We start from the raw sequence: 17,763 nt of genomic DNA, 5'->3' as shown, positions 1-17,763 counted from the left end.
CTCATTTTCTGCTGATGTAGACCTGACCAAATGTAAACTGTGTCAACAAAATTATTCGCACACCCTCCGTCACTATGTGATGGAGTGCGAAAAGATACGTGAATTTAGAGACAATTCTATAACCAATGTTCCAGCGATGTGTAAATATTTCATTCAAAATGATCTGCTACCAGAAATTTTAGCCAAATATCCCCAGTTTGCTAACTGTAGGTAGTAACTAAGTGATTGTAACCTATCCACCGCTGCCCACTGGATGGAGGGCGGTGTAACCTATCCACCGCTGCCCATTGGATGGGGGTCGGTGTGCAGGACAAACATATCAATTTTGACACTAGCTCTCCACATATGTCAGTTGCTTAATTTAGAACCTGTACTTGAGGTCGATCTCGAACCCATTGTTGATGTGACGACTTATATTGAATTTTGTAACTAGTTCATCAAGATTGTAACTTGCTTAGCTAAATGAATTGTGGGGTTCAGTCCCTGAGCCCATTATGTGCCTCTGTAACCCTTTCCACCACCGCCCACAAGATGGGTATGGGGTGCATAATAAATGAACTAAACTTAAACTAACTTAGATAGTAGTATATTGACTAGTAAGGAATTCTTTTAAAACAAATGAAGCTAAAACACAACGTAAATATTCCTAGACCTAATATAGCACACATATGTACTATATTAGGCCTCAGATATCATGTATCAGGCCTAGGGAGGTTAATAGGATAGCTGGTTTAGTTTGTCAAATTAACACAAAGTAAAAAATAGTTTTCCGGTTTGTCCAACTCAATAGTTTTCCGGTTTGTCCAAGTCAATAGTTTAGATTTCTACGTTTTAATTTCGTTTGCTCCCGATATATATTTATGTAATTCCCGTTGTAGGAAAACCTGTGTATATATATGTGTGTTAAACTTATATTAATCTTGAAACTGATTATATCACCTCACTAGTTGGACAAATTTTGCCACGAGACAAATGTTTTAAAATGTTTATAGTAATGAACTTTTTATATAAAAATAAAAGTATTTTAACAAACATGTTTTAAATGCTTTACATTATTTCTTTGTCATTTCATATTTACTTATTAATAGTATGTTAATTATTAGAAATAAGTTTAAAGATTCTCAGTAATTAATATTTTTATTATAAAGCTTCCTTAGCGTTTCATTTCCGATTTATTTTCAGATGAAACGGGTAACTTTTGTATATTCTGAATGTATATCTATATTCTACGGGGTAACTATATTAATAATGGTGAACGCTTGTAACCTAGAGGCACGGGTCTGGCAGCGTGTGATTCACCTAGTTGTGCTTGCGGGGGTTGAGCTCTGGCTCTTTGGTCCCGCTTCTCAACTGTTAATCAACTGGTGTACAGGTTCATGTGTGTAGCGCGTGCAGGAGCGGACACCCTTCACCTCTCCCTCAAGGGAGAGGTGAAGGGTGTCTCCGGCACCACGCTGCCGGGCCTGAGCCCGTGCTACTTAATTGCCCCGCTCCTGTGCCAGGTAAGTTACGGGTGGTGCTACTTGCCCCGCTCCTGTGCCAGGTAAGTTACGGGCTCACCACAGCCCGTGCTACTTGCCCCGCTCCTGTGCCAGGTAAGTTACGGGCTCACCACAGCCCGTGCTACTTGCCCCGCTCCTGTGCCAGGTAAGTTACGGGCTCACCACAGCCCGTGCTACTTGCCCCGCTCCTGTGCCAGGTAAGTTACGGGCTCACCACAGCCCGTGATACTTGCCCCGCTCCTGTGCCAGGTAAGTTACGGGCTCACCACAGCCCGTGATACTTGCCCCGCTCCTGTGCCAGGTAAGTTACGGGCTCACCACAGCCCGTGATACTTGCCCCGCTCCTGTGCCAGGTAAGTTACGGGCTCACCACAGCCCGTGATACTTGCCCCGCTCCTGTGCCAGGTAAGTTACGGGCTCACCACAGCCCGTGATACTTGCCCCGCTCCTGTGCCAGGTAAGTTACGGGCTCACCACAGCCCGTGCTACTTGCCCTGCTCCTGTGCCAGGTAAGTTACGGGCTCACCACAGCCCGTGCTACTTGTCCTGCTCCTGTGCCAGGTAAGTTACGTGCTCACCACAGCCCGTGATACTTGCCCCGCTCCTGTGCCAGGTAAGTTACGGGCTCACCACAGCCCGTGATACTTACCCCGCTCCTGTGCCAGGTAAGTTACGGGCTCACCACAGCCCGTGATACTTGCCCCGCTCCACCTAGCAGTAAATATGTACCCAGGATAAAATGTTTGTGGGGTTGCATCCTGGGAAGAGTAGTAACAGGGGCATAGGGTGAAAGAAACTCTGCCCATTGTTTCTCGCCGTCGCCCGGGATCGAACCCGGGACCACAGGATCACAAGTCCAGCGTGCTGTCCGCTCGGCCGACCGGCTCCCTCCCGACCGGTCAGTCAATCCAACATGCCTGATGGCCAGTTAACTCGAATCACCTGGCGGCCAGTTGACCCGAATCACCTGGCGACCTGACTTACACACTCGGCCTAAAGCCATTAAGCCTTTTGCAATTTCAATTTAGCCTGATGTTCATAAACAGAAAGGGAGTCCTGTAGATAACGTATATATATGTATAATTATATGAAGGAAATATAAAAGCAACCAATGTTAACTAGTTTTTATTTCCTGACCTGACCCTCCCTGCCCCTTTAGTTAATATTTCCACTTGATTGCATGAGTTTAAATACCATACTTCAAATTCCACTTTGTTCCCACAACAAGTGCATTGTTAAGTGCGGCCATGTACATGAGGCAACATATGATGCGCACGCACACCTGAGGGCAACAAGAGGTAAACACACTACACGACAGCAGGTTTGTAAAGCAAACCTGCACAATATCAAACCTGTGGCATATTGTAACGCAACTCCACAGAAGTTTGTGTGCCTGTGTTAAAATGAATATACATTGTTACGTGCAAAATACTATGCCGATATAGCAATGAATCTCCATTACATAGTGGCACTAGTGCAACATTTTTAGTAAGAATTCTGCAAAATGATATTCCAATGTTTCACCAATATATCTTGGTAACTACTGCATGTTTCAATGCTTCACCAATACTCGCTATATCACTGCAATATTTCTGCAACAATGACGTACCATTTCATCAGCACACACACACACACACACACACACAGGTACATTTGAACGATATTTTGTTCCAACGTTGCAACGCTGAAAAGCAACATGCACTAAACTTGTTACATTGCACACTGTGCCGAGTTGCAGTATTTCCCTTCAAAGTTGTGACATCAGTATGATTAGCTAACCCCCCCCCTCCCCTCCCCTGTCCATGAACACATGACCATCACAAACTATCATGCACTATTAAAGATTCTATCCACCAACCATTTACCTCATCGAGGCCGGGGGGATGATACCGCCGATACTACGGGACCTCATCGAGGCCAGGGGGATGATCCTGCCGCGATATTAGGGGGCCCCACCAATGCCAGAGACGATGGTCCTGCCAACACCACAGGTGGGAATCCCTCCCAATGCCAGAAGGGGTGTCTCACCAGCCCCCCCCAACACCAGAGTAGGTATATGGTTGACAGATGACCCAATAGTTCACGACAGTTACACAACACTAACGATGCTCGTATTAATTATATATAAATATATGCACTACACAGTTAATATAACCTTTCTTATTTACACACACGCACATCTAACCAATGTTGGTCAGCACTAACAGCCATGAATCTAAATCTCTTTATATATATATATATATTTATATTTTAAGAGTGCTCTGTGGCACAGAAAACAGTTTATGGCCTAAATAATTCCTCAAGAGAATTATTTGCGAGCCTTCCTTAACTACACGGTAAACTCTCCATCATTCCCATTCTCCATTTGACTTTACATTTGGGGACTGTACATTACACTGGGATTTGAAAAATGTTTGTTGGAAAAAGCAGCAGATTTGATAGTATTTATATTAAGCCTTAGGGTGTGTATATTACGAGTGTGCTCTACTGATGTGTAGTGATACCCGGCAGACAAGAGTAATTTGGGTAATCAAGAGTTACTGTACCTGTATTATACGTTTCCTCGTGCAAGACACGAGGTGCTTGATTAATACACCTTATCTCCTCGTGCACGACAAGAGGTGCCAGCATTATACGTGACCTCGTGCACGACAAGAGGTGCCTGCATTATACGCGACCTCGTGCACGACAAGAGGTGCCTGCATTATACGTGACCTCGTGCACGACAAGAGGTGCCTGCATTATACGCGACCTCGTGCACGACAAGAGGTGCCTGCATTATACGTGACCTCGTGCACGACAAGAGGTGCCTGCATTATAAGTGACCTCGTGCACGACAAGAGGTGCCAGCATTATACGTGACCTCGTGCACGACAAGAGGTGCCTGCATTATACGCGACCTCGTGCACGACAAGAGGTGCCTGCATTATACGCGACCTCGTGCACGACAAGAGGTGCCTGCATTATACGTGACCTCGTGCACGACAAGAGGTGCCTGCATTATACGTGACCTCGTGCACGACAAGAGGTGCCTGCATTATACGTGACCTCGTGCACGACACGAGGTGCCTGCATTATATGCGACCTCGTGCACGACAAGAGGTGCCTGCATTATACGTGACCTCATGCACGACAAGAGGTGCCTGCATTATACGTGACCTCGTGCACGACAAGAGGTGCCTGCATTATACGTGACCTCGTGCACGACAAGAGGTGCCTGCATTACACGCGACCTCGTGCACGACAAGAGGTGCCTGCATTATACGTGACCTCGTGCAGGACAAGAGGTGCCTGCATTATACGTGACCTCGTGCACGACAAGAGGTGCCTGCATTACACGCGACCTCGTGCAGGACAAGAGGTGCCTGCATTACACGCGACCTCGTGCACGACAAGAGGTGCCTGCATTATACGTGACCTCGTACAGGACAAGAGGTGCCTGCATTATACGTGACCTCGTGCACTATGAGAGGAAGAAGAGCAAGTAAAAATAAAACTAATTCTCAAGAAAACTAATACTACTCTTTTTAACCTTAAAACACAGATATGAACAACATCAACATAAAACACAGCTATATGAAATATATGCATTATAAGGCCTATTAAAAACAAAAAGTGTATAATACATCTAAGTAAGGCTGATAAATACTGCACTTAACATGTTTAAAAATTTGAACATAAACGCATCCACCATTAAATTAACATGATTAAACTCATGCAGGAATACACTTCTCAGAGAAGCATTGAACACTGTCATGATCGCAAATACAAAAAAACAATGTTTTAAAAAATTCTTCACGCGCACATCTCTTCAACAGTATCCCTGATGCAAGCTCGAGCTTCTCCCGGGCCCGAGGACTACGCCGACTCGGTGCCGCAGCCGGTTATTACCTACAAAAGTGTAATCGGTGCACAAGAACTGGTGCATTTGCTCGCAAATCTTGGACAGGAATGTTGAATGCACGCCGACTTACTCCTTCCCTTCGTCTCTCTGCAAGTAAAACATCACCGTGAAAATATATACATATGTCAACTTACTCCCCTCCTCCTCCTCCTCCTCCCCCTCCTCCTCCTCCTCCTCCTCCTCCTCCTCCTCCTCCTCCCCCTCCTCCTCCTCCTCCTCCTCCTCCTCCTCCTCCTCCTCCTCCCCCTCCTCCTCCTCCTCCTCCTCCCCCTCCTCGTGTCTCAGAAAGTTATAACAGCATGGAAGCCCATACTATAGCTTCGTATACATTACGAAAAATTGTCAAAGAGCCAAATTTTTCTTTTCTGAGGACTTTTCGGAGTGTTTAGGGAACAAGTGTCAAAGGCATAAGGGATGTTCTAAGTAATTATCAACAGAAGGCATCAAACTGGGAACAACAATTAGCACCATCAGTGTTGCAGAACTATCAGAAAGTCCTAATTATCATTAAAAATGGCTAATGGGAGTTCGTGGAACTTGGCCTTCACACTGTGGCTCCTACTCCCTGGTACCACCTGTTCTCCAGCTAATCTAAAAAACCAGCGTTGAATGTAATGAAACGCCATTTTCTGGGCGAGTCCCGGAGGCTTCCCCGAGCTATCCAGGCTGAATGGATATGTATAACTTTCTGGCATCAGTCAATGCATGAAGTTCTTGCCTCCCGAGGACCACGAGGCAGAACCTGGCCACCTCTAAAGAGGCACAAAGATCAATGGCCTATAGAGACCTCCTTTATTGTTGGGAGCATTCTATATCTGCCATCGACCGGGATAGGTACCCAGAAAGGTAAGCACCCCAAAACAAACCCCTATTCTGGTAAAACTATTGTGACCGAAGACCAAACAAGTGGACAGAACTCCCCAAATGAAAACTTGCTAACGGGCATGACGTCATCACGTTGCCGTGCTGCTGTCTGCACAACCCCCCCAGTAGGAGGGGGAAGGGGCAGCCCCAGACCTAACCGCCGGTGACCCAACATACAATTCTTAGGCTGGATGTCAAAAACGCAAAAAACACCGCCGACCGGGAGGGAGGGAGGGAGGGAAACCGAAGAGCCTCCGGCACTCACCCAGAAAATGGCGTTTCATTGCATTCAACGCTGGTTTTCTGGGGGGAGCCCCGTTGGCTACCCGGAGCTAACTACCCAAAGAGAAGGAAAAAACAGGAACTTACCTGGGAGGCGGTCTGTCCTCACTCAACGCGAAGTTGAGACAACTGGCCGACCCAATGCAACGCAGGCCCGCCTAGGCCCAGGAACATTCAACAGGTAGCAAGCGGCTAGGATCCTGTTCGACCTCCAAAAACCCTGGGCCCGAATGTCCACCCAAGACATGTTGCCAAAGACGGTAACCAAGGCAGCAAACTTACGAACGTTGTGGGCCCGGCGATAGACCGCAGACTGGCTAGATTTAATAACCCTGCGGATAACCTGAGAGACCCGAGCCCGAGAACAGGGAAGAAGGGAAACCGGGTTAACCCAGAGCGCATCTCCGGCAACCAAAGCCGTGGCGCGCAAATAACGGAGAAGAGCCACAACCGGACACAACACATGATGCATCCCCGGCCTGACCAACCAAGCATCAACAACCAAAGGCCACCTCCGGAAGGCAGCCGTCTCATTCTTCGCCAGGAAAGAGGGAGATGGTTGCAAGCGAACAAAACGGTCACCAGGACCGAAGGAGCAGAAACCCCTGCACTGGAGAAGAGCATGAAGCTCCCCAACCCGACCCCCAGAGACCAATACCAAAAGGAAAAGGGCCTTAGAAAAACAATCCCAAACGGAAGGGGCCACAACAAACCGAGGAGGAGAGAGAAATGAGAGCACGCGGTCCAAGGACCAGGACAGCTCAGGCGGCGCATGAGCAGGCCGGAGGTAAAACAACGTACAAGACAGCTTGCAAAATGGGGCAGAAGTAACATCAACACAGAAAGCAAGCTGAAGTGGCTCCGCCAATGCCGCATGATACGAGGCGACAGTATTAGGCATAAGATGACGGTCCTGAAACAACCAAGAGAGAAAGGACAGAACAACCCTATCAGAGACCGAAGAATACCTACGTAGTGATAGGAAAAACCTGAAGGACTGCCAGGAAACTTCATACTGCCACAGAGACGGAGCTTGCAGGTGGGAGACGAACAACGAAGCCACCTGCACACCATACAAGTGATGATAAACCCGAGTTAAAAATACCAGATGTGAAAACTCGAGGAGAAGACAGAACCAGCCTCGCATGCATATTCTAGGACTGTGCAAACAAATGCTGTGTATAGTTTTAAATGATTTGCTGTTTAAGTTTGAAGTGGTCATCGGAATGCTTGCCAGAAGAGGCAAGCTTGGTCACACGCAGGCAGGCCGGGTCTGCAGGTAGGCACAGGCCAGCAGGCCGGGTCTGCAGGTAGGCACAGGCCAGCAGGCAGGTAGGCACAGGCCAGCAGGCACAGGCCAGCAGGCAGGTAGGCACAGGCCAGCAGGCCAGCAGGCACAGGCCAGCAGGCAGGTAGGCACAGGCCAGCAGGCAGGTAGGCACAGGCCAGCAGGCAGGTAGGCACAGGCCAGCAGGCAGGTAGGCACAGGCCAGCAGGCAGGTAGGCACAGGCCAGCAGGCAGGTAGGCACAGGCCAGCAGGCAGGTAGGCACAGGCCAGCAGGCAGGTAGGCACAGGCCAGCAGGCAGGTAGGCACATGCTCGCAGGCCAGGTCTGCAGGTAGGCACATGCTCGCAGGCCAGGTCTGCAGGTAGGCACATGCAAGTAGATTGGGTCGGCAACTGGTCTCATCAGGCCCTCATTAATCTCTTAGAGAGGTGGGTGGTTGGCTGTCCCATATTTTCATCCTGTTCCAATAAACCTTGGAGAGTAGAAGAACTCCCTGAACCCCATCAAGCAGGTATCAAGCAGGTAAACCTGCCTGCCACACCACCTGCCAGCACCAGCGGTGCTGTCGTGTTATGTCAACACGACATAACATCGTGTGCCAACCTCCTCCTGCCACCTGCTTGCCACAATGTACCATTTACACTTTCAAATTGGTTATAAAACCTATTAACTCTAACAATACTCCACTTGCCATGTGCAATTTTACCCCTTAGACTTTGCCTCCATTAGATTTTAACCCCCATTCAAATTTACCCCATTAGATTTATCATGTATTTTACTTTTCAATAACTGCAGTATTTGAGGGCAAATTAGGGAAAATATATATCTCTACCAGCGGTATTAATGGGACAGAAGTAGCTAAACAGAAAAGACTTAGGTACTGCACATCAGGGGCATCGACGTGATCCCTGTTTGGCTCCACAATGGAATGGGCATGTGCCACGCTACAGCTGGAACCCCCAACACCAGTCCCGACAAAAGCTTCCATTTAAACACACTTAGTCTATCTCGTATCCTTTGGTCTAAAACGATGGCTTCCGCAAGGAGGAAAGAAAGGGGACCAAGAATATAGACAAAGGGGGCGGAGGGGTTTCAACAGCAACTAAAAGACCAAAGAAAACCAGAGTAATACCCTCTACTACGTACCACTTGAGTGCCAAGAGGCAGGAGCGTAAGTGGAGGTGGGTGGAGGACCGAGTTAGCCAACAGAAGAGGAAGAACTGTCGGCGGCTTGCACTGTCGGTCTCCTCCGGCCTCTCTCGTACTGTCGGCTTCGTTCGCATCTGCCGGAGGTTCCAGGGAAGCTGCAGTATCCGCTAGTAGAGGTTGACTTTCACTTGGCTGGTTGAAGAGTAGTGATGCTGGACGGTACAATAGAGGGGAATCCTGAAACGCACACAAAAGCAGTTAGTCAAACTCAGACAAAACCATAACCCTTACACTGCTCAAATTACTATCTGCAATTTGTCACCATTTGAGTTTCCCGTCAATTTAAGAGCTAACAAAGTGTTGTTATGGCAGATGTGCAGAACATTACACGCAAATATATTCATCCAATGCTCATGGATATAAACCATTATACTTTATAAACCATTTTTTATTATTTAACCAAAGGCCGGAGTCTAATGCTCAAACAACCTTTTCCATCTTAAATCCTTTCCTCAAGCCATCATCATTAAGATGTAAATCACAATAGTATTGGTAATAACATTTCATTCACTTGGACCATCGAAGATTCCAACACAGTCCTGAAACGTGCAAGACCGTTGTCCTGCCGACCAGACCCCAGATGCTCGTAATAAGGAAGGATATCACAAGTACCTAACATAGTTGGAACCAGTTATGTATTTTCTAAGATCCTTCTCTTTATTTTGAGCCTCCATTACCTAGTTGGTATGACAATGGTCTCGTGCTTTTGAGGCCTGTGTTCGAATCTTCGCTGGTTCACGTGAATGAAACCTACGTCCTACTGGCTCTCATGAGGTGTGGGGGTTTCCGAATCTTCGCTGGTTCAAGTGAATGAAACCTACGTCCTACTGGCTCTCATAAGGTGTGGGGGTTTCTGATTCTTCGCTGTTTCACGTGAATGAAACCTTCGTCCTACCGGCTCTCTTGAGGTGTGGAGGTTTCTGCCAGCAAATGATGGAAGACCAATACAGGAAAAAAATGCAAAAAACCAGCGTTGAATATAATGAAATGCCATTTTCTGGGTGAGTCCTGGAGGCTCCCCGGAGATATCCATGGCTGATCTGGATACCCTAACTTTTGCAACAGTCGATGTGGGTGGAGTTCTAGACCTACCGGGGACCATGAGCCAGAACCTGGCCCCCCTCACAGAGGCACGAGGAGCAATTGCCCATCGAAATGCACATGTGATTTGGAGCATTCTATATCTGCCATCGACTGGGACAAGCACCCAGAAAGGTGAGCGCCACAAAACAAACCTCTATTACAACGAAAATTGTCAAACAAGAGGACAGAACTCCCGAAAAGAAAAACGAGCAAGCAAGCATGACGTCACACAAGCCGCGCCGCATGTCTGCGCATCTCCCCCTTCCCCGGGAGGGGAAACCGCAGATCCTCGCGCCGGCGATCCACACCTCAGTTCTGAGGCTGGATATCAAAAACGCGAAAAAACTGCTGACCGGAAGGAGGGAGGGTTGCCGGGGAGCCTCCGGGACCCACCCAGAAAATGGCATTTCATTATATTCAATGCTAGTTTTCTGGGGGGAGCCCCTACGGCTCCCCGGAGCTATTTCACCAGAGGCAACAGAATAAAAGGGGACTTACCCGGGAGGCGGTCGGTGCTCCACTTCTCAACTCGAAGTCAAGACAACGGGCTGCAACCGCCGATCCAAAGCAACACAAGCCCGACGGGGCCCAGAAACGTTCACGAGGAATCGTGCAGCCAGGATCCTGTTCAACTGCCAAAAATCCCATGCCCATATGTCAGCCCAAGACATATTGCCAAAGACTGCAGCAAGAGCAGCAAACTTACAAACGTCATGGGCACGGGAATAGACCACAGGCTGGCTGGATTTAATTACTCTGCGGACGACCTGAGAGACCCGAACCCGCGAACAGGGAAGAAGGGAAACTGGATCAATCCAAAACGCGTCCCTGGACACAGAAGCCATGGCGCACAGATAACGGCAGAGGGCCGCAACCGGACACAACACATGATGAACCCCCGGCCTGACCAACCAAGCATCAACAACCCAAGGACCCCTCCGGAAGGCAGCAGTCTCATTCTTCGCCAGAAAAGAGGGAGACGGCTGGAGACGAACATACCTATGACCACGACAAAAAGAGCAAAAACCTCTGCGCCGGAAAAGAGAATGAAGCTCCGCGACCCCCAGAGGCTAATGCAACAGAAAAAGAGCCTTAGCAAAACAATTCTTCAAATTATGTCCAAATTTGGCCATAGCATGCATACGAGCCAAAAGTGACATTTTTAAGAGTAGGGGTTGGAATAAATGCCATGTTATGAAATGTGGAATAGAAAACATAGACCCCCACACAACCTATAAATTAGGTGAGAAATCTTTAAAGAATTCTGATAAAGAGATCTAGGGGTGGTTCTAGATAGAAAACTATCACCTGAGGACCACATAAAGAACGTTGTGCGAGGAGCCTATGCTACGCTTTCTAACTTCAGAATTGCTTTTAAATACATGGATGACGAAATACTAAAGAAATTGTTCACGACTTTTGTTAGGCCAAAGCTAGAATATGCAGCGGTTGTGTGGTGCCCATATCTTAAGAAGCACATCAACAAACTGGAAAAGGTGCAAAGACATGCTACTAAGTGGCTCCCAGAACTGAAGGGCAAGAGCTACGAGGAGAGGTTAGAGGCATTAAATATGTAAAAATTAGAAGACAGAAGAATAAGAGGTGATATGATCACTACATACAAAATAGTAACAGGAATTGATAAAATCGATAGGGAAGATTTCTTGAGACCTGGAACGTTAAGAACAAGAGGTCATAGATATAAACTAGCTAAACACAGATGCCGAAGAAATATAAGAAAATTCACTTTCGCAAACTGAGTGGTAGACGGTTGGAACAAGTTAGGTGAGAAGGTGGTGGAGGCCAAGACCGTCAGTAGTTTCAAAGCGTTATATGACAAAGAGTGCTGGGGAGATGGGACACCACGAGCGTAGCTCTCATCCTGTAACTTAATTACACTTGGGTAATTACACACACACACGCACACATCTGATTGCTACCTTCTAACAGTGCTCTTTACAATTTATATTTAAACTTTTATAGGTTCTACATTACTATAAAGGATTATGGAAGAATTAAAACATCGGATTATTAGATTCAATCTAGGTTGTTCGTGGAAAGCAAATGATGCCAGAACAACCATGGACATATTCAAGAGAAAACTAGATAGTTTTCTTCAAGAAGTGCTGGACCAACCGAGCTGTGGTGGATACGTAGGCCTGCGGGCCGCTGCAAGCAACAGCCTGGTGGACCACGCTCTCCAGTCAGGCTGGGTCGGGCAAATGGTCGTGTGGCCCTAAACGAATAGCAAACTTCTAGGATTCATGAACACGAGAACAAATGAAACTGCAGACAGCCCGTGTTAGCCCATAGGAAGCAGCTCCTCTTTATATCTACCCAAACATATTTATAAGTCTAACCTGTACTTGGAACAATCCAATGATCCCACGTCTAGAGTGTTTCCCAGTACAGTACAGTACAGTACAGTACAGTCCAGTAGTTTGTTCCGTAAATTAACAACCCAATTTCCAAACCAGTCTTTTCTTGAATCTAAACTTATTCAACTTATATTTCTCCTCTATAATAGTTTGCTGTGAATTACTGCTTTACGTATTTAGCCCAAGCATAAATCGCAAGCACTTCCCTTTGAAGTTAGGAAGTTCCTTACCATACCTTTTCCTCGGTCGCTAAAACGCATCGTAAACTGCAATCGTTGAGCTATTATCATCATTTATCTGTTATCAAATAAATAGTAATACTTAAAAACTACTTAACACTTACTTGTACTGTAGTCGGATGCAAATGCCGTGTTGATCGTGATAGCCACAACACACGTGCAGGTGATTAAAATTACGGGTGACAAGGCAAAACAAAAAAACAGGTGGAAAATAAGCAAAATATTACAGTACAAGCTAAAAGTTAATTAAAGAACTAAAAGTTAACTAAACAGTCAAAAGTTAACTGAACAACTAAAAAGTCAACTAAACAGCTAAAGAGTTAACTAAACAGCTAAACGTTAACCAAACAGTACCTGTGCCACACAAGAGCTGGGACCATGGCAAGAGGGTTGGTCAGGCAAAGTCTCGTTTGTTGCAGGCGTTTCTCCACTTATGGCTCGAGTGTCTGATTCAACGTCAACCTCCGTAGAAAATGGGTTGAGGAAAGAAGGAACAGAAAGTGGGAAAATAGAGCTTGGGGATGAGGTGGTGGTGGTGGTGAATTCTGGAGCAGGCGTCGTCCTGACGAAGCCTGCGACTAATGAAGTGTTGTCATAGCCTGCGATTGGTGACACACTGGTGTAGGTTGGGGTTGGCAACGTGTTGGCATAGCCTGGGGTTGGTGACGCATCGGCACAGCCTGGTGTTGATGATGTGTTGGCATAGCCTGGCATTGGTGATGCATTGGTGTAGCCTGGGGTTGGTGATGTGTTGGTATAGTCTGGGGTTGGGAGCAGGTTGACATAGCTTGGGGTTGACGACACACTGGCATAGCCTGGAGTTGGCGACACATTGGTGAAGCCTAGGGTTGACGAAGTGTTGGCATAGCCCGAGGTTGGCGATGCACTGGTATAGGCTAGGGATGGCGATGCACTGGTGATAGCTAATGAAGGGGAGTTGCTCATGGAAGAAATGTTAAAAGATAAAGAACTGGAGGCATTATGAGTAAACAAAGCATTTTCTGTGTGGCTTGGTGGATAGCTGGCAGCAAAAGAGCAAGCCGCTTGATTACTTGCAGGTGTGGAATTAAATAAAACTGGAACGGAAGAGGCAGTTGGGATGAAGTGACTCGAGGGAGAAACTGAAGCACTAGTGGAGGCAAGGGAAGTGATGACTAAGGGAGAGCCCGCAAGCATGCATGCATTTTCAGCATCAGTGCTACCAAGAGGAATGCCATATGTGGAAAGCGGAGGATGAAAAGACGAATTCATGAAATTTGACGACTGGCTGGCTGCTGTAGTATTTGGAGAGAAAAAGTGACTATCATTATTTGCGGATACGTACAGAAGAGGATCATCACTGCTCACAGAGTGAACTGGGGAAGCGTAAGTTTGAGGAGAGGCGAATATTGCATTATGACTCTGAGGAGAGGAGAACACGGGTTCATTATCAGGTAGATGGATGGAAGTGTCTGGTTGAAATGTAGTTGTCGGTATCACCACAGCAGACACAGTTGGGGGCACGTGTGTGTACTGACCAGGTGAGCCGGTGCAGGAGTGTGAGGGAGGCAATCGTGCGTCAAAATCGAGAGAGGTTGAGGAGTCAACATGCGACGGTGTAACCGACACCGAAGAATCTGGACCACTCCCAATACTCTTCGAGTGTTCGCTCCGAGACAGAGGGTGAGATGTGGGTGGTGTGGGTGGCTCCACATGAAACATTACGTGTGAATAAGGAGTGGGAGGACGAGCGCAGTAGGTCAAGTGAGAGACGGCAGGAGGGGAGGGGGTGAGGTGCGGCATGGTGCTGGGTAATAGGCTAGTGACCAAACTCCCGCTGGTCAGACGTGTCGTTGACAGCATCTGCAGCATGGAAAAAAAATAATAACTTAAACAGATCCCCAACTTCTGTACTTAATTTTGAAGAATAATGAATTGTTTGGAATAATCTGACAAAGTAACAGGGATATATATGAAAACTGATTCAACAGGAAACAAACTCATTAACTGATCAGAATTGGCTAAATGTTTAAAAAAAGTGTGTACTTCTGGAAATAATAGAGCTTAAAAATAGTGCAAATGAAGCAACAGTGCAACTCAAACTCAATTTAATAACAAAAAAAAAGACAGCAGGATGCTGAAAAGCTGAAAAATCCTCCGTTTTCTCCGGACTGCTCAGCTAACACCACCCTTACAGCTCGGTTAACACACACTAACCAACCTTAGAGCTCACGTAACGCACTAATGCCACGCATAATCTGCACGGGAGAAGACCAACCCAGGTACACATACCTGAGAAGCTGGGGTGATGAGTGCTGTCACCCCAGAGGGGAGAGGGGGGGATGAGAGTGGGAGTGAACCTGGCGTCGCCGCTGGCACGAGGGTCGGAAGAGGCGGCTGGAGGATGATCCCATTACTGTAGCTGGTGGGAAGACTCTCTTGGCTGAGTGAAAGCCTACAAGGAAAGTATTCACTCAGCTCCTACACTGCTCCAATCATCATCATCATCATTCAATTATCCAGCCAATCCTCTTGTTTTGGTAGTACTTATAGCAACAATGAGGACCATAGTATATATACCAACATATCTCACGAGTCCAGGTTATTAAGAGGTTATCTTGAGATGATTTCGGGGCTCACCGTCCCCGCGGCCCGGTCCTCGACCAGGCCTCCACCCCCATGAAGCAGCCCATGACAGCTGACTAACACCCAGGTACCTATTTTACTGCTAGGTAACAGGGGCAGAGGGTGAAAGAAACTCTGCCCATTGTTTCTCGCCGGCGCCCGGGATCGAACCCGGGACCACAGGATCACAAGTCCCGCGTGCTGTCCGCTCGGCTGTCCGCTCGGCCGAACGGCTCCCTTACAACATACAACAACGTACAACAAAATTAGAAAGTAGAAATCTGATCTTTAGAGTTGGACAACCGGAAAAACTATTTTTTACTGGTGTTGCTTTGACAAACTAAACTAACCTAACCTCCCTAGGCCTAATACATGATATCTAAGGTCTAATAAAGAACATTTGTGTGCTATACTAGGCCTACGAATATTTAAATTTGTGTTTTAGCTTCATTTATTTTAAAACAATTCCTTACTAGTCAGTATACTACTATCTAAAAGTTAAGAACGTACAAGTTCTGATTATTGACGATTGTCACAATAATGTGGCTAAAGTAAGTCGACCAGAATCGACTTGAGAATGGTCCAGGACGGACCGAAACGTCGTCTTCCCTTCACCTTCTAGTGTGTGGTCTGGTCAAGTCACAATAGTTACTATCTAAACAGGAGGACGGGTTGCAATCATCGTAATCCAATTCTCATTCTGCCCAAAATGCTGTGTGTGTGTTAGTGGCTTTGCAAGAATGTAAAAATACCTATCTTATGTAATCTCACAAACCCCATTGTACCTTCTTGTAAATAATTTATTATTATTATATGCTACTTCCCCCCCTCCCCCCCCCCCCTAATGATTTGTTAACCATTTTTAAACTTGTGTATCTCAATGTAGCAATTTTAAATAGGTGTGCCAATTGAAGATTAAATGGTCAGAGAATAGCTTAAAGTGATCATTTCCAAGGATTCACATGATTGAAATGTTATTACCCATGCTACTGTCGAATGCATCTTTAACCACTTAACTACGCCAACCGAGTATTCTCGGTCAGCGGGAAACTGCGCCAACCGAGAAAACTCTTTTTGATATTTCGGTGCCAATTCTAAATGTGTACGAGGTTGGTTGTATACGAAATGGACTCTTAGGACCTCCAGTGAGAGGCAGCTATCTTGGAAAAAATTCCCAGAATGCTCTAGGGCTGCTGGATGGGTTAGTACTGAATGAGCAACCATGTGTGGCGCACGCGCCTCTGGCTCCCAAACACTTATCCGACGTGGTGTTGAATGATAACGCTATGTCGGTGAAATTTAAACCTTATTGTTTGAAGAACATAAGGGTCATAATATTGGTGAAGCTAGGGGCAATAAGGACCTAACACAAAGGTCAGATGCAAGCGATACAGCACCTATGAGGACGATACAGTGAGTGTATCCAGTTGTAGCTTTGAGCATCACCCTTGCAATCCTATGCTATCTCCAATTTATTTAGATACATAGATTAATCGTTTTCTGCTTTCAGTGATGATGCATCTGATACAAGTAGCATAGATGAACAGTGTTAGCGGCTTCCATGGTGGTGTTTTCCATAGATATTTTCAAGAATACCCGAATACTCTTGAGGCTAGCTGAATCTCTTCCTGTGTGGGACCATAGAAAGCGATCTTTTCAAGACTACCTTACAAATTGATCTTTTCCTATAATCTTTTCAATACTACCTTATGCTTTACAAGCTTGGCTACATACAGCCTACAAGTACTAAAGCCAAGGGTGTATGTGAGTGCATTATTTACAAGCACACAGAATGAAGAAACAGGAAGCGAAAATTTATCTGTACTGTACCTGGTGCACTGAGAGCGAAGTCGCGCTGTGCACCATGGACTACTTCGTTGATTATTACTCACTTCCGAAGTACAGAGTGTGTAATACAGTGTGTTACTGTGTAAATAGTGTGTGAAACTGTACATTGTAATTTTAGTGAATTTTTAACAGGTAATATTGCGACAATAAACATTTATTGTGGACACATTACTGACACATGTATCACAGTTCCATGGAACATTATGAACGTTCTACTGTATACATATTGTAAAGGACACAAATATGCATCATATACGATAAAAAACAAATAAAACCGCATTGGAAATACATAAAACAAATAATTGAAAATATATTTGTGGCAACACCCGGTGCTTGAATAAGCCGCGTGACCGTGTCTGGACGATTCACGCACGGGCGACCAGCCCCTGATGACGTCACAGCGCACCTTGTCCACGTCCCCACAGCCAAAGTAAGTGGAATTTGGTATTTATTTTTACATAGACATGTTCAGGAAAGGGAATTTATAATTTTACAAAGAAAAAAGAATTTTTGGGGAACACTATTTCATGCGCACCGGGTGAATTTCACAATAAACTCGGC

The 17,763-nt window shown here is 46.3% G+C and overlaps 1 protein-coding gene across 8 annotated transcripts in view; it reads right to left on the bottom strand.

Moving 5' to 3' along the window:
* Window positions 1–2,612: 2,612 nt before the first annotated feature.
* Window positions 2,613–17,763, bottom strand: part of garz (Sec7 domain-containing protein garz) — a 55,168-nt gene continuing 40,017 nt past the window's right edge. For 7 of the 8 annotated variants that reach the window (XM_045753682.2, XM_045753699.2, XM_045753678.2 and 4 more), the window contains exons 14-17: window positions 15,022–15,184; window positions 13,105–14,592; window positions 8,988–9,227; window positions 2,613–5,493 (exon numbers count right to left, since the gene is read on the bottom strand). In XM_045753682.2, the coding sequence (XP_045609638.1) occupies window positions 5,473–5,493; window positions 8,988–9,227; window positions 13,105–14,592; window positions 15,022–15,184 (1,912 nt within the window). In that variant the 3' untranslated portion in view covers window positions 2,613–5,472. The remainder of the gene's footprint in view (window positions 5,494–8,987; window positions 9,228–13,104; window positions 14,593–15,021; window positions 15,185–17,763) is intronic. The other variant, XM_045753707.2, reaches the window with a different exon arrangement.

Source organism: Procambarus clarkii, chromosome 5, assembly GCF_040958095.1.
Source record: "Procambarus clarkii isolate CNS0578487 chromosome 5, FALCON_Pclarkii_2.0, whole genome shotgun sequence".
Classification (NCBI taxonomy): Eukaryota; Metazoa; Arthropoda; class Malacostraca; order Decapoda; family Cambaridae; genus Procambarus; species Procambarus clarkii.
The sequence above is the reverse complement of the archived record's forward strand: the minus strand, read 5'-3'. Positions and strand labels throughout refer to the sequence as shown.